At 34.1% G+C, this 23,893-nt stretch overlaps 1 protein-coding gene across 2 annotated transcripts in view; it reads left to right on the top strand.

Annotated features, from left to right (window-relative positions):
• The window catches only part of KHDRBS2 (KH RNA binding domain containing, signal transduction associated 2), a 679,570-nt gene that overhangs the window by 616,141 nt on the left and 39,536 nt on the right, over nt 1-23,893 (top strand). For both annotated transcript variants that reach the window (XR_002793225.3, XM_004473412.3), the window contains exon 7: nt 4,803-4,885. Coding sequence is in view for 1 of the 2 variants with exons in the window: in XM_004473412.3 (XP_004473469.1) it covers nt 4,803-4,885 (83 nt within the window). In the remaining variant the exon portion in view is untranslated. The remainder of the gene's footprint in view (nt 1-4,802; nt 4,886-23,893) is intronic.

Raw genomic sequence — 23,893 nt, 5'->3', positions numbered from 1 at the left:
ACCAATTAAAGAGGATCCGTATTTTATTATAATCTATGCGTCTTAGGTTTTTCATGGTTGTTGTGTCTGCATGGTAGAAATACTGCATAGTGGTGTGCTGCTGCTCATCTATTCCCAAATCTTGTAGTGATGATGTCACACAGATAGCTTTAAATTGGCCATGGTGACATTATTTACAATGCAGAACTTGGCAAACACTAATAGCTAGAGCTCAATTTATTGCTGATAATTTAACATACAAAAGCTATATAGAAAATGTTAACAATGCAGATTTAACTTAAAATCGTTTTATGTCTATAGCTTTACATTTTGAATAGAGCACAAAACTGAAGAAATATTCTTCCAGTCTGTATGAACCATTGTCCAGCTCAAAACAAACCGACTCAAATCACTGAAAAACAAGTAATTTTCCAATGTAAATTCGTTATCAATTTTACTGAAAATAGGATTTAAAGTACACAATTTTAAAATAACTTATAGAATATATTATAAGTTCTCTCTCTATAAAACTTCAGTTTGACTTTCTATTTCTTATAAATGCAACCATAAATTTTTGTTTATCAAAATATTACCACAAAAATCACATCACAAATACTTGATTACTTAATTAGAGAGAAAAAAAGATGCTTATCTTACTGATGAACATGTATATTTCTGACTTGAATGTCATTGTTGTAATGTTCATCTCCATATGTTGGACAAGATCAAATTCTTTATAACACATACTTGTACTATTAAAAACACAGATATTTATATCAGTTAGAAAATGAACTAGGTTATATCCATTTATCCACATTTACTTTCTCTTTTACAATAAGTACAGCTATTGTGCTATATGCTTTATGAATTTTTAGGTTGCCAGGAAGATTTTTATCTATACTTTAGACTTTCTTTGTATTATTTAATAATATAAAAGCATAACTGAGAAAGTAAAATGTAATACCTTCCTTAGAAATGCTAAAACTATTCTTCATAAATAGAGACAAATACTATAGACTCATCATTTGAAATATTTCTCCTTTAGTGGTGACTGATTTCAGTCAATTCATATTGCCACTAGAAGAAAATATGTCTCCTTCATGTTAATGTAACAATTCAGTACAAATTAATTCTGTGACCACTCTATGAAACACACTATGGTAAACACCATAATGCATAAGGAAAAAAAAGGAATCTAATTCTAAATGATAAAAAATGGTAGAAAATTAATAAAGCACATGATTAGATATTCAAAGTATTGGTATCAAAAACAACAGGCTTTTGGAAATCAGAGGTTAGAGAGTTACTATATGCTTAATATGAGCAGGCAGAATTTCCTAAAGATAGTGTCATGTAAAATGACCTTTAGGATTCAGTAGCATTTTAATAGGTGAAAATGAGGGAAATGGAGTTAATTCAGGAGACTTGTGTCCCTGAAGCAATATCCATATCCCCTCCCTGGGTTCTTCTAGCTCCCTGCTTTGCACAAACACATAAACAAAATGCAGTAAAACAAAACAAAATAAAACTTGCTCAACTTCTGTTGGAGCTAGAGATCTTAAGTCCTTAGTAACAGGTGATGGTGAATGAATCCTATTTTTGTAGTCTTGGTGAAGAACACCAAGAGGCACCTGTGGCAAATATCATTGCTGCTGTCATTTCTGACCCAGGTGGATCACAGGTAGAGAATTGGGTTACCCTGCATGTTCTGCAGCTCTGGGAAATTAAAACGGCTATGTTAACACTTGTTCCACCAAAGGAGAATTAACCTGAGGTCAGGATACTTAAACTGCCCCTGAGAACAAGGAAACCTACTGTACAAACTCGAATACATATTAATGTGTGTGTGTGTAATTGAAGTTAAATATTTTATGGAAAGGTTGGAAAATACATATATATAATTGTCACATTAAGAAGAATAAGAAGGCTGAGATATCACACAGGACAAAATTAATGTATCAATCCAGAAGATCTAATATTTCACTAGTAAATATTCCTAGAAAGAGAGAAGAAAAATGGAGAGATATTTCCCAGAACTGAAGAACATAAGCTTCTAGATTTGAAGGAGACCACTGAGTACACGGCACAATGAATGAAAGGGAACACCCACACATACACACACACATATGCATGCACACATGAAAACACATAAGCACAGTGTTGTAAAATTTCAGAACACCAGAGATAATTGTAGAGCTTCCAGAAGGGAAAAAAAAATAACCACAAACTAGGTCACATACAGATTGGATGAATTCTCAATACCAACATGTAAAGGTAGAAAACATTGGCTCAAAGCTCTCAGAATTCTGAATAATAATAATTTTTCAGCCTAAACTTCTATATCCAGCCAACCAGTTAAGTGTGGTGGTAGAATAAAAAAAATTCCGGACAGGTAAAGGTTCAACACAATATCATTTATATAGTATTTTTCCAAAAATATTGAATAATCAGATAAATTCAGACCAGTAGACAATCTGCAAAACAGCTCATCTAAACCAAAAAACTCAATATTGTAGAAAAAATAAAAGTCTGGAAGAATTTGCTAGTTTTAAAAAAATTAACAGATATAAAGATTGAATGCAGATGAGATAATGCAAATAGGACACAATGTCAACAACTGGTGAATGTAGGAAAATGATAGATGAATATTCATAACATTATCTTTTCAACTTTCATGTATAATTGAAATTTTTCACCCAAAAAATGAAAAAAAAAAAAACTGGGTAGAGGGTTGGGGTGGAGTGAATGGGAGGACAAAAATAGGAGAGTGAGAGAGAAATAAATATATATATCTCTCCAATATACCTCTTAATAGATATTCAACAAGAAATGAGAGCAAGGAAAAGATGGAATCTGGTAAAATGGAATTCAACACAGAGAGTGGTAAGGGGATTCTCAGGAAAACCACTCTGCCATCAGGCCTGGAAATCCATCAGTCTAGACCAGAGTGCAATTACATGATTTTCCTGGAAGGAGGTCTCCTTATAACACAATAGGAAAGGATAGATTATCTGATGTTTTTGAATGCTTGGAAATATTAATGTTACTTTAGCTTAACTACTAGGGACAATAGGAAACAAATAATTATAAATACATAGAAAACCAAGAGAAAATAAAATTAATTAGCAATTATTATTTTAGGAGAAACAAAAATTTGTGTCAGAATAAAAATAGAATTGTATTGATTTATTTGGATCAGCAGTGCATAATACTCGTGCATTATTACTTAATGTATACATCAGCTATGCTAGGAAGACAGGTATGAAGCAATATTGGGAGGTGTTTAAAATGGAACTAATGACCAGTCAATAGATAATGACTAAACATTAATGACCAGTCAATAGATAATGACTAAAATTCATAGATGAAGTAGTCCTGGCTTAATTATACCACTTAAAAATACTAAGATTAATACTTAAAGTAATAGATAAAATTGCTAAAAGAGAATGGGTGGTTGGAGAAGGACGTGTAAAGGAGGTGCTATTTTTGGACATAAACCCTTTAGTGCTGTTTTAAACAATCCTCATGTAATATTCTTGAGAATATTAAATTAACTTTAGAATATTTTAAAATTTTTTGTATTCAATAGTATTTACTGCTTGAAACCAACTTAGAGTACTCAAAGATCAAAGGAGAAACTATCCCATACTGCAAGAGGAAAAAATATGTGAAATGGAAATCATGAATTAAAAAAAAGAAGGCATGGAAATCAGACTCAGAAAACCTAATAAGTAAATAATAATATCCTATAAAGGATAAAGCAACAGATGGGAAAGGAGTAATAAAAAATAGAAAAAAATTTCCTTGAGTGAATGAAAATTTTAGATTTCAGGTAAAAGGGATTCAAAAATCTTAGGAAAGATTTATGTGGAAACTCTCACACCTAGACATTTCTGTTTAAATTTCTGAACAAGATAAAAATATGTACAAGATTCCAGATTGAAATGAAGTTATGGATTGGTGACATGGGGGTAGAAGTGCATTCCAGTAGGAAAAATATCAGCACTAGCAAAGATCCAGAGGCAGAAGAGCTAAAGCCTTGCTCAGAAGTTAGAGTAATCAAGACAGATGGCCAGGGTTTAGAGTGAAATCAGTGACCACAAAGGGAAATAATGCTAAGCCACTCAGAGTGATTGAGAGCTGGCATACATAAACTCTAACTTTCTTGGCACATTCCACAATAAAAAACCTGCATTAGATTTGTTAGCATAAGTTAGATAATCAAACTTACAGCACAACATTACTTCATTAATGAGATTTAAAAATCAGTATATGCAACAGAATAAAATGTTTCATTTTTCTTTCCCCTTCCTTCCTTCCTTTTAATTAATATTTATTTTTGCTTTAATAACTACATCTTCCTGAAAGTTGGCCACAAATTAGAGATCTTGAGTTTCAGTTTCCATCTTAATTATGGTTATTAGGAAGAAAATAAAAGCTCCCAATGGAGTTGTCAGATAACTATGGAAACACCCACATTAGATTATCACAATTGTTCTTACCTATCCATAATAATTTCAAAAGAAAAATTTATTTAAATTTCTTAAATTGTCTAAGTATCTATCAAGATTCTAAATAAATACCAGAATAAATATTGCCACTTCAATGATATGCTGAGTTTAAATAATAAATAATATAACTTGATCCAAGAAATATTATTCACGCTGATGTGTGAATTGTAATGTAGTAAATGGAATGCCTAGTAACTAACCAAATATTAAAACAAAACCAAAGTCTCAGGGTATAAAATCTCCTTTGCCCAAAATAGGTCAAAATTAATCAAATTGATTGCTAATAAGTCTCTCTACCATTTTCTGCCTTAGGGGTATGATGATGGCTATGGGGGAGAATATGATGACCAGACTTATGAGGCCTATGATAACAGCTATGCTACCCAAACACAAAGGTAAGGCATTTGCTGTCTAAAGCATCCTTCTCTGGATTATCTCTAATTTGCTATTTTGTTCCTTGAACGTGAATATCAGTAATATTGTGCAGGATTTCTAACAGTAGTTTTTCTCTATTATCTTTCTGACTATCAAATTGCTTACTAAAGTCTGAGAGATAAAAGGTAATAATCTTGCAATGATAAATGATGGAATAGTGCATTATTTTAAGACTGCATGAATATCATAACTAAATAACTCATTAAACAAGCTCATACTTAAAGAAATATGATTAGGAAATATTATTGGTTCTATGAACAGAGAATTCCTTTCATGATGGATTCTTGATAGTTTTTAATTATATTGCTTTAAATTGACTCAAAATTTGTGACAACAATGCATTTTTGGCTTTTTTAAGGTCAGATTTATTGAGGTATTAGTTACATACAGTAAAATTTAACCACTTAATGTACAGTTATCTGAGTTTGGCAATCATAACATCATGTAACTACCACCAAATCAAAATTATAAATTTTTTCATCACTCCAAAACATTTCTTTATGGCCCTTTATAGCAAACTCATCCCCCAACCTAAGACTCTGCAAACTATGATATGTCTCAGTACTTCATTCCTTTTTGTTACTATTTAGTATATCATTTTATGAATGTAGCACATTGTTGTTTTTTTTTAATCCACCAGTTGGAGAACATTTGTATTGCTTTCCATTTTAAAAAAGCAATTATCAATAAAATTATTGTAAAACAAATGCATTTTTAGAAACCTCAATTGCCTAAGTTTTTATCTTCAAAAAATTTCACAGAAAAGTAAATGGGCTCCATATGGATTTCCCCTTTAAGTAATTGACAGAAACCAAAAGAACTAATTGTTGGAAAATCACCATATTATTATCATTTATTTCCCAGCTTTATTGACCACCAAAAAGACCTAGATGCAGTATTAAGTAGATATAGGGGTGGGATGGATGATAAAGAAACAACTTTATAGGCATGTACAGAGTGGAGGAAATATGCATGTACTGCATAAATTTAAATTTCCCATGGCCCCAGAGACAGCATGACAAAGGAGTAAGGGGAAATTCTGTGTAGAAAAAATTCCGTGGGCAATTAAGAAAAAGATGAGTGTTCACTGATAGCTTGAAAGCTAAGGAAAACTGAAGATAGTATTATGGAAATTACCATCTTCAACTTTGAGTAATTGGTTAATTTATATTAGGTTAAATAGAAAAGCCACCACAAGTCAACACCTTCTGCTACGGGTAAATGTCAAATTGGAACACAGTTATTTAGGATAATGGGAGAAAGTTCTGCATCATATCAACAGACATTGAACCAAGTATTGTATGCAAATGACCCCTTACTTATAACATTTGCTAATATTTTCATTCAGATTTCTAGTTCATCATTACACATTAGTGTATAAGAAGATAGTGATAATAAAGTTCTATAACTTGTATCAGAAACCCAATTGTAGAAAAGGTAATTATCGTACACTACAAAAACAACTAGAATACAATAAAACACTACTTTCATGTATCTCTGTAGAGCTACATTCAGCTCATAGAGTTTTTTGAACAATTTCCTAAATGTGAGGGATTTTCTACATTTTTCTTCTGGTGATATTTAAATGGCTTTAACTGACCAAAAGATAAGGAAAAAGGAATTTATGGGATTAGGATGAATTATCTTTGAATAATTGAATGGTAAATTCTAGAATTGTTGAACACAATATGTATAAAAAGCAAATAGTAATATAGAAGAAATTTGAAAAATATTTGATATTGTTATAATGAAGTTTAACTCAAAAGGACATTTTCAATGAACTTCTGCCACCTTCTTTTTTCCCTTTCCTATGCACTCAGTTTTTGACAGCTGAATTCTTCTTGTCCTTGCAAATCCAGCTCTGAAAACGGTTCCTTCAAAAAGTTTTTCCTTAATCCTTTATTTGGGAATAATCTTTTTCATACCTGAATCCCAATAGCACCATATCTTTACTTTGCTATAGCATTTTCTCTTTCTGCCTTATATGGAGATCGTCTATGTCACATCCCTTATCTCCCTTAATTGTCCAGAATCCTTGTGTGATACACCCTCATGTCTTTTGCAGTACTAGCATTGCATCGTTCATGGAGTAAGTGTTGAACAGACAATTGTTAACTGAGTTTGAGGCCTAAAAATATACATCCACTCTATAAGGATACCAAATAAGAACCTCATCTCTCAAGAGCATACTGTCTTCAGAATTACATATATTATATTCACTGGCAAAATATTTATGTATTTCACAGGTATTTTAGTGCTAAGCAGAAGGGACAAGGACAATAGGTCATGAAATTAGTTACAGTAATATTATTCTTTATTATAATAATTTTAAAATGTCTATTTTGGTCAATATCATATCCCCAGCATAGTATAATTTATTGCCTAGCACTCTAGAAGTTCTCAGTAAAAATTTGTTAAATAAATGGATGAAAAATAATGACTGCATTAACAAATAAATGAAATTACCACTATTATTTCAGTGATAGTAATGTGATATATTATTATAATGCCAATTTGCAGCAGAAATGAATTAACACTGTGAGAATTTATTTGAAGATATGTTAAATACCTACATTTAGTTATTTCTGTTGGTCCAACTGTACCAATAGAAGGTAGGATTAACAGTTCAATTAAAAAAGCACATTCTAAGCAATTGTGTACACAAGATAGTATAGTAAACACAGTAATAATATATTTTAAAATTTTTTAGCATATTTTAATATTTGCTTCTGACATATATGTTTATGAGGAGTCATTTGCAAACTGGGAATATATTTAAATATATTCATTATGAGTACAACAAGAGAGTAATCAAGCATTAGGAATTAAAAATTAGAGAAATTCATTTTCTACAAAGAATTACTCTAGATTTGTAATCTTTAAAAGACTGCTCTGGGGAGTGGTTGTGGCTCAAATGGTTGAATTTCTGCCTTCCACATGGGAGGCCTGGGTTCGGTTCCTGGTGCCTCCTAAAAACAACAATAAAAAGTAAACAACAAACAAACAAAAGAAAAACCCAACTCAGGGAAGATGATGTGACTCAGTGGTTGAGCACTGGCTTCCCACACACAAGGTCTGAGGTTAAATCCCTGGCCCCAGTACCTAAGAGAGAGAGAGAGATGGCTCTGAAGTTGGACTTGAAAAATAAGATTGGTTTGATGAAGGGAAATGGATAAAGTGTTCTAAAGAATTAGACGTATGCAAATAGAAAGATATAAATATATATAGAAAAATACATGTGCAGAAAACTCCTCTAGCATTTACAAACAGTGCTTTTCTCAGCATTGCCTAAATTTTTTGCAGTCAAAATTTGAAGAAATGCTGATTTGGAATCTTTGAAGGTAAAACAATGGAATATAGGTGACTTAACAGAATTGAGATAAAAGATACTATCTTTAGAGGAGATGGTCTTTAATTGACTAATTAATCAGCACAGTTGAATACAGAATTTGTGGAGATTATAAAGTAGAATCTGGCAGGTGCCTAACTGGAATAATTTTATCAGCTTCAATAGAGATTCTAGCGGAAATTCACAACCATACAAAAGTTCACCTAGAGTTCAGAAGCCATAACAACTTTAATTAATCCTTTTTTTGTCTTATAAGGTGTCATTAGTTCTGGGATATTTCAAACGGATCAGAAAAGGGATTACACTAAAATTTTGTCAGGAAGCAGTTCAACTGAATGACATATCAATGACTGGTAAAGATGACAATAATATGAGGAGTCTCCAACCATCTTTTTCTCTTGCTAGGTATTTAAGAGAAGAAAAAAAATAGATTGATGAGTTTATTATGCAAGCTTCAAATTGCAGTTTCTAGGGAGACTCACTTACTTGACGTTTTGGCTTAAGACAAATTACATCCTGTGATTAACACCTTTAATTGGACCAAACATTTAAATTCTGTCCATGTTCTGATGCCTCGTTTTATGTGTTCCTCAAAAGGCAGTCACATTTTCAAAGATCAGTCTTCTGAAGTCATATAAATTCACAAGGTTTTACCAACATTTACCAATGCTCAAGTTTTAAGCAAGTATCTATTCTAAACAAAATCAGCAATATAGAGAAAAGCGTTTACTTAAATACCAATAATAACATTGCAAGCAAAAGTCTAAAAACCAATTCTGGTTTTTGTTCTAATAGTAATTTGATCTGGATGTGAAATGTTAAGAATTTATAATTTTCCATTGTGAATTTTTGACTTCAGGATGGTATAATAGGCAAAATATCAAAATGTAAGCTTTTGCTTTCCTTGAAGTATGATTCAAGGAATTCATGCAACCTAGGCAGAGAGGCTTTCCTTCTGCAAATTAAGAAAGGAATGTGCTTGTAGAGCAAAGATATATCTCCCTCTGATATATTAGGCCCTATTTACCAAAATTTTCAAGAATGGAGACCTTTTTTTTTTGAATATCTATATCTGTCAGAATCTACACAGTAAGAAAAAGTGAAACTCCAAAGATAGAATAATTTGAGGAGAATTTAATAAAGGGGCCATTTTCAGAGGCAGAATTCCAGGAAATCAAGAAGGATCATGTAGTTTCATGGGGTTAATATCCCCAGGACGAGGTGCTCTGCCACCAAATTTGGAATGAAAGGGTGATAGAACTGTTAGGTGAAGGCCACCCGACAAGAGCTGACTCAATTGCAGCCATGACCATCCGCAAGGAGAAAGCTCAGGAAATTAATACCCTGACCTCACTTCTACTCCCTTCTTCCAACCTCCTATAATTCTCTTCCCATTGGCTGAACCCATAGGAGACACAGGGCCAGACCCAGTAGATAAAGTCTTCTCAAGTCAACTTTCAGACATAGATCTGGCTGGAGGAGAGAGTGGAGGTAGGAAGGAAAATGGAAGAGATCCAGCATAGCTGGATCAGTTGTTTGAAGAGTCAGTTGTTTGAAGATATAAATAATGGCACGAAATTGCTATATTTAAACTAATTTGTATTTTATTAATGAGAAAAGCATCTTCCTTCTAAAAGAAAAAAAAAATCAGAATTCGCAGATCTGAGTGTTTGATGGACAAATAGAGATTCTCAGACTCCCTTGCACAACTCCTTAGCTCCTCAAGGTTCAGAGCCCAAGGTATAGGAACTGTTACTCTGTTGCTCACAGGCTGTTCAGAACTAAAGGTTCAAGAGCCAACAGTAATTTTGTGCCAGCTTTATGCTAAGTGTTTGGGGCAGTTTTTCTCATTTATCCCACCCAATAACACATGTTCTAGGAACTGTTTTATTCCCATTTAATATAGAGAAAATCTGAAGCTTTGAAATGTTAAACAACTTTCCCCAATTCATTCAAATAATGAATGTGAGTTTAATCCCACATCTACTGACTCCAGAGACCTTAGACCAAAAGACTAATAAAAACCATATAAAAATCTGAGTCCATTCATCACCTGACCTTCACTATGTACTTACACAGGCCAGGGAGAATATTCATTCAACGTAATAAGAATGTAGGGAGTTATTTCCATGCTCTTCAAAATGTTCTGACCAAAGGGCAACTTTAAGTAAGAAAAAATAATTGAAATTATTTAACTGTTGTTTTTAGGCTACAAGTTTAATGTGAGTGTGTATTTAGTACTAAGAATTCACAGAACTCCTTCTAATGAAAATTTCAGTGTGAGGCACTGCAGTTATGAGTAATGCAATAAAAGTTACAATATTAAGTATACAGCAGTTTATCCTATTCATTTAAGTGGCACCATTTGCTATAAAATGACTCACCCTCATTTTATAATTCAATTCTCTTATGTCTCAACACTTAGTCAATGATGAGATTGAATTACAGAAGGTTATTGGATTTGAGATATACTCCCACAGATATTTTGCAGGTTAGTTGTATTTTCATGCCATCTACAGACCTCTGCATGCATAAACAGTAGTAGATTTGAAATCATTTGAATTTACCTCAATAGAATGAGAATACAGCTCCTGATAGCCAGTATTTTTTTTTAAAGTTTTAATTTGGCATATTTATTTTGGACATTTGAAAAATGATAACCACTTGCCTAAATAGTCAATTTATACTGAAAAATATATCCTTGAAGTGCATTGTGTCCTCTAAGACTCTAATAAAAAGAGTTAAAATAACCATTTTCCTTATGATAAGATCAGTCTCACAAGAGAACCTAAGGAACTAGAGACATCCCTCAGGCAGGAAACTGGAAATCATCTAATAAACCTCATGTAAGCAGAGTCTCAGAAACGGAAAGTATGGATGGATCATTCTGTACTCTTGAAATACCTGGTGTACTGCAAAAAGCCCAGCATTAAGGCCAGATAGAGAAGCTAAGATAAAATTCTGTCTTTGGTGGTGTATTAGTCAGCCAAAGGGGTGCTGATGCAAAATACCAGAAATTGGTTGGTTTTTATAAAGGGTATTTATTTGGGGTAGGAGTTTTACAGTTACGAGGCCATAACGCGTAAATTACTTCCCTCACCAAAATTTATTTGGAGCAAGATGGTCTGAGAGGGTTCAGGCTTCCTGGGTTCCTAAGTTCCTGGGGCTTGCTTTACTCTGGCTTCAAGGTTCCTTCCTTCCAGGGGCTGGCTTCTCTTTCCTCTGTGTGCTTACTTTTCAGGGCTCCAGTTTAATTCTTCAGCATCAAACTCCAAAATCAAAACTCCAACATTAAAAGCCCCCAACTCTGTTCTTCATCATGTCTTTTATCTGTGAGCCCCCTCCCATCAAGGGGTGGGGACTCAACACCCTTATCATAGCTTGATCATGCCCAGGTACAGATCAGATTACAAGCATAATCCAATATTTCTTTTTGGAATTCATCAGTTATGTCAAACTGATACAGGTGGTAAGTGAAGAAGCTTAGCATTGCCAAAAAAAAATAAAAACAAAAGAAGCAGCAAACTTGTTTAACAACTATTTATTCACATACTTTAGAGGTCGGACAATGTTCATAAGTTTGTTTGATTGTCAAGATATAGAACAGTAAGGAATGGTGGCAATAGAATAAGGAACTCTGGAAAACTGGAAAATATGTGCTCTGTCTAAAACAACTATCTTCCATTCAGTTTAAGAGAATGTGGCCATGTAGTCCGTGTAGGTTAAAGGACCTAGGTGTGCTAGATCTTTTTTTTTTCTCCATAAGAAAAACTGGAAACCTATGCTTTCCACCCCAAAACTCAGTGACATAAAACAGCCATTTTTATTTTGCTTGTGGATTCTGTGTGTCAAGAATTTTAACAAGGCACAGCAGGGGTGGCTTCTTTCTGCTCAACTATATTTGTACCTTCAGATGGGAAGGCCCAGAAGCTGATGGTGACACAACAGCTGGGGGCAAGAATCATCTGGAGATGCTTCTCTCACATATTTGACAGCTAATGCTGGCTGTCAGCTGCTATCTCAACTGCCACTGTCAGAATGTTCAAATGGACTTCTCTGTGTGACTGTAGCTTCCTCAATGCATGGCCACTCAGGTTCTAAATATGAGTATCCCAGTGAACACAGCAGAAGCTGCTTAGCCTCATTCTATTGGTTATACTCTATAACAAGGCCACCCATATACAAGGGGAGAGGGATTAGACCTAACTGCTTAACAGGGGACTGGCATGGCTCAAGTATGAAAAAGACTTTTGTGGCTGTTTTTAGAAATTATAATCTGCTGTACCAGGTTTTTAGTACAACCTGCTGCTTTTAAATGCTAGAAACTAAGCATTGTTAAAAAATAAATCAACAACTTTGGAGACTAAACCAAGCATATCTGCAGTGTAGCCATGGCCATTGTTTTTCTAAATTCTGCTCTAAAATAATCAAGATAGAGAGGAAAAAGTCAGTATCCAGAACATGCTTCCAAGGGCACAGCAAGTCCTTCATAGAGGTAATAACCTCTTTGGGCACCACATGGTCTATGTAGAAATTGCTAAAATCCAAGAGTGGGAACAGTTAGGACACACATGGAAATAAATGTGGTCCATGTGATAAGTACTAGACTAGAGGAGTATGATAGAAGACAGGAGAGAACATGGGAGACCACCCAAGTGGAGAGTTAAGAGAAAATTCCACAGTAGGCTTCCCAGAAGAACTTATCCCAAGGTGAGACTGGTTTGGTGGGTAAAATTTAGCCAGTCAAGAGCAAGATCATGCAAAAAGACAAAGAAATGAGAATTGATTCAATATTAAAGGAACTCCATGTCCTTCAAGAGTATCAGGAGACAAGATATTTGAGTATGGCAGATATTTGGCTAACGTGATAGGAAATAAACAGGAAAGTACTAAGAAATAAGAAGAGAATTATATTTCGATAAAATTTTAGGTCTTCGTCAAACCTCAAAATTGGTAAAAACCAAATTCTTCTTTGGAGAAAATCGTAATCATCTTTTTCTGCACTGGGCAGATTTGGTTATCTGAGCTTAATAAGTTCTCTGTTAGTTGTTATCCCATTCTCTTTTGGTATGGCTTTTTCATGATTTTGTTGCTTTCTTTAGTTTCTTAGTGATTTTTCACATTAAAAAAAAAAGGAAAGAAAACCTTCAGGTCTTACTTTTTTGCACTTGCACATTCCTAATTAGAGAAGGAAGAGAGTTTTTCATCCCTAACACTGTGGTTAAGATGGAAAAGAGAACTTTGTGATCTCAGTGTTGGAATAACAAAAACAAGACTTATTCTAGATCCACTGGAGATCTCAAAACTGAATGAGTGGGGGGTAGAGTCAAACTAGGATATAGAATGTATTCATTTTCCATAATTAGAAACCCATTTTTAATATCCTTAACATCTTTTCACTTTTTCATTAAATTAATGTTTGTTAAGTGCTTGATATTTGGTGGTTGCTGGAAGTAGAATGGTGAACACATATGGTACATTAAACTTACAGGTTCAACATCCTTTAGTTGCAATCCTTTGGACTAGATGTTTCATATTCAGAATTGTTTGGATTTTAGAAAGGCATCATAATACATATACTTTATTTTGCATCTGGGCCAAGAAAACCATATTAAGGTTATTTCAGTGAAACATATGAATAACTACACCAAGAGGGCAAAATGAAGACTATAAATAGCTTCTTGTCACTTTAGGTAGGGTTTTCTTGGCAAAATACTTTAGGTTTCACAACTTTTGGATTTGGAATGCTAGGATAAGTGATTTTGGACCTGTATTATATAATATTCCTAAGAATGAGTTGTAGGAGATGGGTGAAAGATGAAAGAAAGGACACTGAAGTGCTGCAAGAGAACACTTAAATGTTTCCAAGGGTGGTAAGCTTCTAATAATAGTAATAGCAACCCCCTGAAGCATTTGCTGTTTACCACACATCTACGTTAGGTACTCCATAACATCTCATGAGGTAGTGTTTTCCTCATGTTACAGATAAAGAAACCAGAAGTCAGAATGTTTACCTTGCCTAGGGTGTTATAACTTAATAAGTAACTAGTCTAAACTTTGAACTGATTCCTGTATCCAAAGTCTTTGCCCTTTGTACAAATACTACATTGCTTTCCAAATACATTATTCCATTTTTTAACACCACACCTTATTAGGAAACACTTTAACTACTTCTTCATCTGTATGTGTTGATATCTAATCTGCCCTGTGAAACAATATAACGTAAATCTAGTTTGTTTTTGTTTCATATACCAGTCTTTCTTGGAGAAGAAAATGTACTCCTCTCAATATGAAATCTAGAGTGTGGTAGCATGTATTCTTGCTATACTTCTTCTCCCCTTCCTGTGTTCATGCCATTCGCTGTATGATTTTTCAATCCCTCCTAATAAAGGAGCTAGGTATGTTTTTTTTAATTATTCCTGACTACCATGTATCTTACTTTAATCAATAGAATAATGGGGGCATTTTCATGTCTATTTCTAAGCCTAGACATTAAAACCTGTGTGTTTCCCATGTTTCTTCATATTGTCACCACGAGAAGAGCTTCTCCATGGTAGCTGCTGCCCCCTCAGTCTAGGCTACAGAATGAATACACTTGGAGCCAAGATGACACTCAGGAAGCAGCCAAGATCAGCTCAACTCATAGCTTGGAACAATTAAGTCCATCCTTGTTAAACTAACTCCAACAAACCCAAAAACACATGAGCTAAATATTTTATTGGTATAGACCACTGATATTTTGTGATTGCATAGTACACAGCATTATGGTGGCTATAAAAAACGTACCCAGGGTAAATGCCCAGTACCTATGGTTTCCCACAACTGTCTAGGTAAGCTATGATTCTCATTTCATCAATATCTTGGTTGTTTTCTTACAAAATTACTCCAGTTGTCCAAATGTCCATCTTAAAGTATGCCACAGTAAGATTGAGATATATCAGATAAGAGCTGATTGGTGCAAAGAAATTGCACTTTACGTATTTTGCTCCTAACCTCAATGTCCTCCAATATAATATGACTTTTTTTTTTAAATGGCTATGTCACATTATTAGGTTTTACTGAACTTGCTTTCAATTGAGAAGCTACATTTTTCTAAATGAACTGCTGTCAAGTCAGTTCTAACATCATCCTATGTCTTTGCAGTTGATTTTTTTAACCTGAATGTACATTTATCTCTGTGGCATTTCACCTTATTGTTTAGGCATCTTCCTGTGGTTTTGATCTACCTTTTTGGATACCATTCCTTAAAAATGGCATAGTAGCAGTACTTTCTACTTTATGTGAGATATCATAAGCACAGCTTATATTACTCTATTCAAGTGATTTACCAAGGACAAAGTTTAGTAGCAACCTTTCAGCTGACATTGACCACTAATTAAAATTCTATGAGAACAGTTGTAGACAGAGCCATGAATCTACATAGCTGAACTGTCAAGCACCTTACAAATTATGCACAAGGAAATTAAGTAGTATTTTTAAATTATCTATTGATTTATTCCCAAACATTCATTGAATGTCACTATTCTGGGCCTCTATATATAGAAACAAATAAGACATAACCTGGCCTTTGATTTATTCACAGTCTAGTATAGTTTTTGCAGAGTAAAAACTAGAGTTCTTCATCATAAACATCAGCAAATGAAATTGCAGATTTCTGGACCACTAGTTAGACCAGCTGAATCAGAATCTGAAGAACAAGACTCAGGAATGTATACTTTTTCACACAGTACCCTTGTGATGTTCATGCACACTCAAGTTTGGGCCCCCCTCTACTAGAGGAAGAGACAGAGAGGCAAAAATACAGTTGTGGTACACCGAGAGGAGTTGTAAATGAAGATGTGAACAAAGTCTCACAGAAGACAAGTATGAAGGGGTGACATCTTCCCTGAGGAGGTCAGGTAAAACTTTAGTAAGGAGCTAATGATTGAGCAGGATGCCAGGAGGAGGACGTATACTTTGCAAGGTGAAGATGTAGAGGAGGAAATGGACATTTTGTCCATTTAGACAGAATGTTTACCATGGTCAGAAGCAGGGGATCGTGAAGAATATGTGTCTTTGGGATACATTCCACATGTCTGGGTGTAGGCTACATGTCTTAGCTTCCTAGAGCTGCTATAGCAAAATACCACAAACTGAGTGGCAAGCCACAGAAATGTACTGACTGACAGTTCTAGAGGCTAGAAATCTGAAATCAAGGTGTCAGCAGGGTCATGTTCCCTCCAAAATCTGTAGGGAAGCATCTGTTCCATGCCTCTCTCCTGGCTTCTGGTGGTGCCTTGCCAGCAATTCATGGCATTTTCCCTCTTTCTGTCTGTGTCCAAGTTTCCTCTTCATATAGGAACAAGAGTCATATTGGATTAAGGACATGCCCTATTCCAGTATGACCTTATTTTACCTTGCTGAATACCATCTGTAATCATCCTACTTCCAAATAAGATCATGTACTGATGTACTGGAGACTAGGACTTTAACATATCTTTTGGGGAGACAAAATTCAATCCATAACAATATGTACAAGAAGAATGACAGGGAAAAGGCCAAATGGGTGTTTAAAAGGTAGAAAGAAAAAGCACTTGTGGCTGTTGTAAGCAATTATCACTAAGACCAAGGATCAGAGAAAAGGATGATGTATAAATACATAATAACAATTCAATTCAAAGTGTGCACAATGGTGGTACAGAGAGACAAGCCGTTGCAATCCTGATTTCCTCTCTTATTGTGACAAGAGGATACTGTATATATTAGGTAATAGGCAGGCTTCTGATGGCTTCTAACCATAAAATAGTTAAAGCCACTTCTGATATAAGTTACTTACTGAGAAGCTCTGGAAAAGCATGGCTTAATTTTCTCACTTCAAGAAAAGTCTTGTCAAAATGGAGTAGTTATCAATTCACATATTGTTTTCTCATACTCTGTTAAAGCTTTCTAAATTTCCGAAGTCTGGTGCATGAAATTAAGCCTCTGATAAGTAACAAATGGTTTGGGATCATTACACAAAACAGGTGAGATTCCATTTGTGTTTTAAATGAGGAAGACTATAAATCACTTTTAACCTGTAACCATAGTTCATATTGCACCACTGAATTCAATCTCAAAGTCAACTAGATTAGAGGATTGAAATGATTAGAAATTATACTAATGTTTACTGCATTGGAATTTCACTGTTACTCATGAATTATGACTTGCCAAGGAAATATTTGTATACGATTAAAATTATGCCCATTTCAAACCAGGGTTCAATAGCTTTTATGTATTTGTACCTACGGCATGTAACAGTTCATTTAGTAATGCCATGTACCACTGAGCCTAATTAATCATTCAGTTGAAGGTCTTATTTATAGAAAATAATTGCTATGTTCTGATGATAACTCCACACAATAAAACAGAAGATTAATGTGTTTGTTATAAAATTGCTCACCCTCATTTATGTAATAAAGGGTCAAAGTAATCAAAAGACACAGATTGAATTGGAAATAAATGATTAAAGACTGCCTAGAAAGGGAGATCATTTGCAGAAATGTATACAGTATTAAATTCCAAAAACCAAAACTTTCCAAATATTATTTCTCTCTCATTTGAGACATGAGATTGCACTCTCAAAACATCAATTTTCTATAAAAGGGATCGTTGCAAAAGTGATAATAGTTTTATACTAGATGCCTTATATAGATCATCTTATATAAGATGATCCTTAATCTATGAGCAGAAAAAATGTCAGTTCCCTCATGAATAATCAATCTATATTTCATCCTGTGAACATAAATACCATCAACTGAAACTTAAGAGGGCATGTATGGTTATTTCATGTTTCACAGTATTTCAAGAAGATGAAATCTCTATCAACATGGCAACCTTTATGGAATATGAAAAAGAGGAACTTTATAACTATACATTCATTAATCAGACATTGGCATATTATTATTATTGAGTGCCTGTTATATACTAGACACTTATCATGGCATTGTCACAGGTTATCTCATTAATACTTGAGATAGATATCATCATTGCCATTTAAAAGTGAAAGATTAAGTGATTTACCCAGGTGGCACACCCATAAACACACAAAAAAGTAGCTCTTGGTTTTAAGTTCAAGTACTTTCTTTCTGTGTTCTGTTTATTTATATATTATTTTGAGTATAAATACTGATTTTCATTCAGCTGGATCACAGAACAGAGAACTTACTCTCCTCCCTTCTTAAGGCTGTGGACTTTACCAATCTCACAACGAGTTGACTTTAAATAGGAGATTTATGCCTTTGATTTACTCAAAACAAACTGGTAAGAAAAACAACTGCAGGAAGTTTATTTATCTTTATCTATCTACCTCTATTTCTATCAATATATACAAGTATATCTATGTGTAATGCATTTAGTTTGCCAGTTTGCAAATTATATTTCTGCATACAGAAACATGACTGCTTCCTAATACAATGCTATCTGTGGAAACCTATTAGTAAATAAATGAATAATAAAATTTTAAAAATATTTGTAAACTATTTATGCAATCTTGATGGAATTTCAATGATACTTTAGAACTACTAGTTTCTGAAGCATTGAATTTTTTCCCCTCCATTATAGCTCTGTAAAAACCACTGCTCTTAGAGCACAGAGAAGGGTATATAAATTACAATTGAAACACAGACTCACAAAAGGACAACAGATTTCATTTCGTATTTTTAGCACACACACAAAATGATCAATATATTCCCATTTTAAAATAAAATATTAATTTTGTTTAATTTCTTTAAAATATATTTTGATTATTTCTATACATGAAATATATGTTATTCAGAAGAGTTTAAGGAGTTGGTATTTTCATAACACGTTTTTATTTACTAACAATGTGAATACAATGATAGTGAATTCTCAAAGCAAATGATATTTTCGTTTGTTAATTTCTAATATCAGAAGTTTAATTTGCATATTTTATTATTTGTCAGAATAAAGGCTAATTTCTAATTTGAAAAATTCTTGCATGAAAAATGAAAGATGTAACATAACGGTGGCTAAATAAATTTAGGTATATAGATATATATTTTTCAGCTCCCGTCTTGCAGCTTTTTGTGTGCTGTCTGCTCTCTATGTCCATTCGCTGTACGTTCTTCTGTGTCTGTATTTATTTATGTTCCCTTCCCCCCTGCGGCTTGCTTGCTGTCTGCTTTCTGTGTCTTTTCACTGCGGGCTCCTCTGTGTTCTCGCTTGTCTCCCTTCTTTTTGTCGTGTCACCTTGCTGAGTTGGCTCTCCATGTAGTCTGCGGGCCAGGCAGTGCTCCACAGCATGCAGGCGAGCCTGCCTTCACAAGGAGGCCCCTTGTGACATGAACTGAGGGTCTCCTTTATGGTAGACGGGAGCTCATCTGATTGAGCCACAGTCACTTCCCTAGCTGTATATTTTTCACATTTAAATCTCTTATTCATTTCAACAGTAAAAGACCTGTGATTTTAGTCTAAAAAAGATGAGATTAAGAGTTTTAAATATATATGTAGGTACATATGTACGCAACTACAGTTACATACAGTATTTGTTTTCTTTCTTATGTTCCACCCTAATGACTAGATGCTATCATTTTAAGTTTTATACCCAGCTGTTTTTAATGATTCACAGTATTTCATTTCTAAGTCCCAGGAAATTAATCAGCAGCAGCCCAAAAACTAATATTGTGTGAGTCTTCATTGCTATCTACTTATAGTATTAATCATCACAGTGGATTCAGAAGCCACTGCTCATTTCTACAATTTAGTTATTAAAAGTAAAGTACATTTGGTTGCTTTCAAATAAATTGATGCATTCTCCAAAGTACTGTGCTACTTTGCATTTAACAAAAAATAATTGGCTTTTAATATTTGGATGAAAAATGTACATTTTTACCATGACTATATTATAATTAATATTACTTTGAAACAGCCATTCTACTCAATATTATTGTGGGATTATAACTTTTATATTTTATTGGAAATCTCTTTATAGAAGTTATATATTTGTGATTACTGAAACCTTGGGAATGGGTCTAATGGGAAATAAAGGTGAAGAATCTAGAAAGAGAGGGGAATTAACATAAGATACAGCTTTGGGAGGAGTCACTGTACTTTAGGGTAGACACGGAGATGAATCTGGCCATGCCCCTTTCTGACCTCATGTCCTAGAACTCTCCCCATTGCTCCCTGTGTCCTGACATTCTGCCTTCCTTGCTATTCCTTGAATACCCTAAGCAACTCCAACCTCAAGGTCTTTTCATTTTTTCTTGCTTTTCCTGGAATATTCTCCCATCCCACTCCCAAATTTCTAAGATTTGCTCTTTCATCTCCTTTTTCTTTCCTTTTCCTTTCTTTTTTAAATTGAAGTATATCATTCATACATGAACATCTATAAACAATAAGTGTATAGTAGAAGTTGTGAACTTATAAGATAAACATGTGTAACATCATACAGCGTTTCCATATATCACCCCACCACCAACACTTTGCTTTGTTGTGAAATAATTGTTACAAACTATGAAAGAGCATCATCCAAACATTACTAATAACTATAGCCAATATCTTATATTTGGTGTTTTTTTCCCCCAACCCACTTAATGACACCTTGTATTAGTATTATATACTTGTTATAATTCATGACAGAATGTTCTCATATTTGTTCTGTTAACCACAGTTCATTATCCACCATAGGATTCCCTATGTTATACAACCCCATGCTTTGTACAATCCATTCAAACTGTACATTCAGTGGTTCTCATATTCATCAGAGTTGTGCTGTCATCATCTCAGTCAATTTTAGAACATTTTCATTACCCCAAAAGGAAAAATGCCGTACCTTCTTCTATCCACCTATTTTTGTCCCTTAAAATTGATATAAAATCTTCTTTGACATTGCTGCAAAAATATTACAATATTACTGCAATTAGTAATTAGTAATCCATAAATTAAATTAGTTGTTATTTCCCCATATATCACCATATACGTAACACTTTGGAAAGGAAGAGCATAAACATATACTATTTTTAACCTCCCCTTCCTCTCTTTCCCTCCACCCTGATGTTTTGCTGTCTGTGTCCATTCGATATGTGATCTTCTGTATCTATTTCTCTTTTTGTTTTCTCTTCTCATTTTTCTCCTCTAGGATTCACCAAGGTTAGATCCTGGGGACCTCTGATGTGGAGAGAGGTACCCTGTCACTTCCCCCACTTCAGTTCCTGGTTTCGGTTGTGTCTTGCCTTGACTCTTCCCTTTGTCTGTCTTTTGTTGTGTCATCATCTTGCTGCATGACTCACCTGCACAGGCACTGGTTCACTGTGCATGCATTTGGCTTGCTGTGTGGGCATTCATGCAGGCACTCAGCTCACCATGCGAACACACGGCTCACCACCCAGGCACACTTTTTTTTTTTTTTTACCCCAAGGATCAAACCCAGGTCCTCCCATATATTAGGTGGAAGTTCAGTCACTTGAGCCACATCTGCTTTCCTGTATATACTATTAAGCACAATCTTTATCTACCACCAAAATCACTTTGTTGTACAGTCCCTATATTATTCTCTAGCTTCCTTTCAATTGAAATATTACATCTACAAACTACCCCTTTCAGTCCCAATCATGTTTATAAATCAGCAGTGTTAGGTAAAGTCATTATAATACATTACCATCAACTCTATTCATTTCCACATATTTAAAATAAACTTTATTAAAAATTCTATGTACATTAAGCATCAGCTCCCATACTCAACCCACATTAAATTTCCTAGTAATCTATACTCCAGAGTTTACCTCTGTGAGTTTAGTTATTGTTTTATTTCATATTAGTAAGACCATGCAATGTTTGTCATTTTGTGTCTGACTTATTTCACTCAACATAATGTCCTCAAGGTTCATCCATGTTGTCATATGTATCCAAAGTTCATTTTTTCTTACAGCTGAATAGTGTTCCATTGTATGTATATACTACATTTTGTTTATCCACTCATCTGTTGATGGGCACATGGGCTGTTTCCATATTTTATCAATTGTTGATAATGCTGCTATGAACATCTGTGTGCAAATGTCAGTTTGTGACCCTGCTTTCTGTTCTTCTGAGTATATTCTTAGCAATGGGATTGTTGGATCATAAGACAGTTTTATATTTAATTTCTTGTAGAATGGCCAAATTTTCTTCCACAGAGGCTGCACCATTCTACATTCCCACCAACAGTGAAGGAATGCTCCTATTTCTCCACATCCTCTCCAGCACATAGAGTTTTCTGTTTTTTAAATAATGGTTATGCTATAAGGTGTGAAATGATATCTCAGTGTAGTTTTGATAAGCATTCCCCTAAAAGGTAATGATATTGAACATTTTTTTCACGTACTTTTTGGCCATTCATCTGTATTTCCCCTTTGGAGAAATGTCTATTTAAGTCTCTTGCCCATTTTTTAATTGGGTTGCTTGTCTTTTTATCTTTGAGTTGTATTAATCTCTTTATATAATATGGATATGAAACCTTTATTGGATATGTGGTTTCCAACTATTTTCTGCCTTTGTGTTGTTTGCCTTTTCACCCTTTAGGCAAAGTCCTTTGGTGTGCAGAAGCGTTTAAGTTTGAGGAGATAGCATTTATCTATTTTTTTCTCTCATTCTTTGTGCTTTGGGTTTAAAGTTAAGAAAACACTGCCTACCACAAGATCCTGAAGATGTTTCCCTACATTTTCTTCTAGGATTTTTATGTTTGTAGCTTTTATATTTAGGTCTTTGATCCATTTTTAGTTCACTTTTATATATGGTGTGAGATAGGCGTCCTCCTTTTTTCTTCTGGATATAGCTATGCAGTTCTCCCAGCACCATTTGTTGAATAGATTGTTCTGGTCCAACTGGATGAGCTTGACAGCTTTGTTAAGACTTGTCAAGCCTAGTCAAGCCTGTTTTTGAGCACTCAATTCTGTTTCATTGGACAACATATCTATCTTTACACCAGTACCATGTTGTTTTTACCACTGGAGGTAAGTAATATGCTTTAAGGTCAGGGAGTGAGAGTACTCTAACTATATTCTTCTTCTTTAAGATATTTTTGTCTATTCAGGACCTATTGCTCTTCCAAATAAACTTGATAATAGGTCTTTCTTATTCCAAAAAAAAAAAAAAAAAGCTATTGGAAGTTTTATTGGGATTGTATTGAATCTGTAGATAAATTTGGATAGAACTGACATCTTAATGATGTTTATTTCTCCAATCCATGAACATGGAATGTCCTTTCATTTATTTTGACCTTCTCTGGTTTATTTTAACAATGTTTTGTAGTTTTCTGAATACAAGTCCTTTCTGTCTTTCATTAAGTTTATTCCTAAATATTTGATTCTTTTAATTCTACTGTAATTGATATTTTTTCCTGACTTTTTCTGCAGATTGCTCATTAGTAGTATATAGAAATGCTGCTAATTTTTGCATGTTAATGGTATATCTCACCACTTTGCTGAACTTCTCTATTAGTTCTAGGAGCTTTGTTGTGGATTTTTCAGGTTTTTCTAGATATAGGATCATGCCATCAGCAAATAGTGAAAGTTTTATTTCTTCCTTTCCCATTTAATGCTTTTTATTTCTCTTTCTTGCCTAACTGCTATAGCTAGAACTTCTAGCACAATATTGAATAATAGTG

This window comes from Dasypus novemcinctus, chromosome 11, assembly GCF_030445035.2.
Source record: "Dasypus novemcinctus isolate mDasNov1 chromosome 11, mDasNov1.1.hap2, whole genome shotgun sequence".
Classification (NCBI taxonomy): domain Eukaryota; kingdom Metazoa; phylum Chordata; class Mammalia; order Cingulata; family Dasypodidae; genus Dasypus; species Dasypus novemcinctus.
This window is presented reverse-complemented; position numbering and strand designations above follow the sequence as displayed.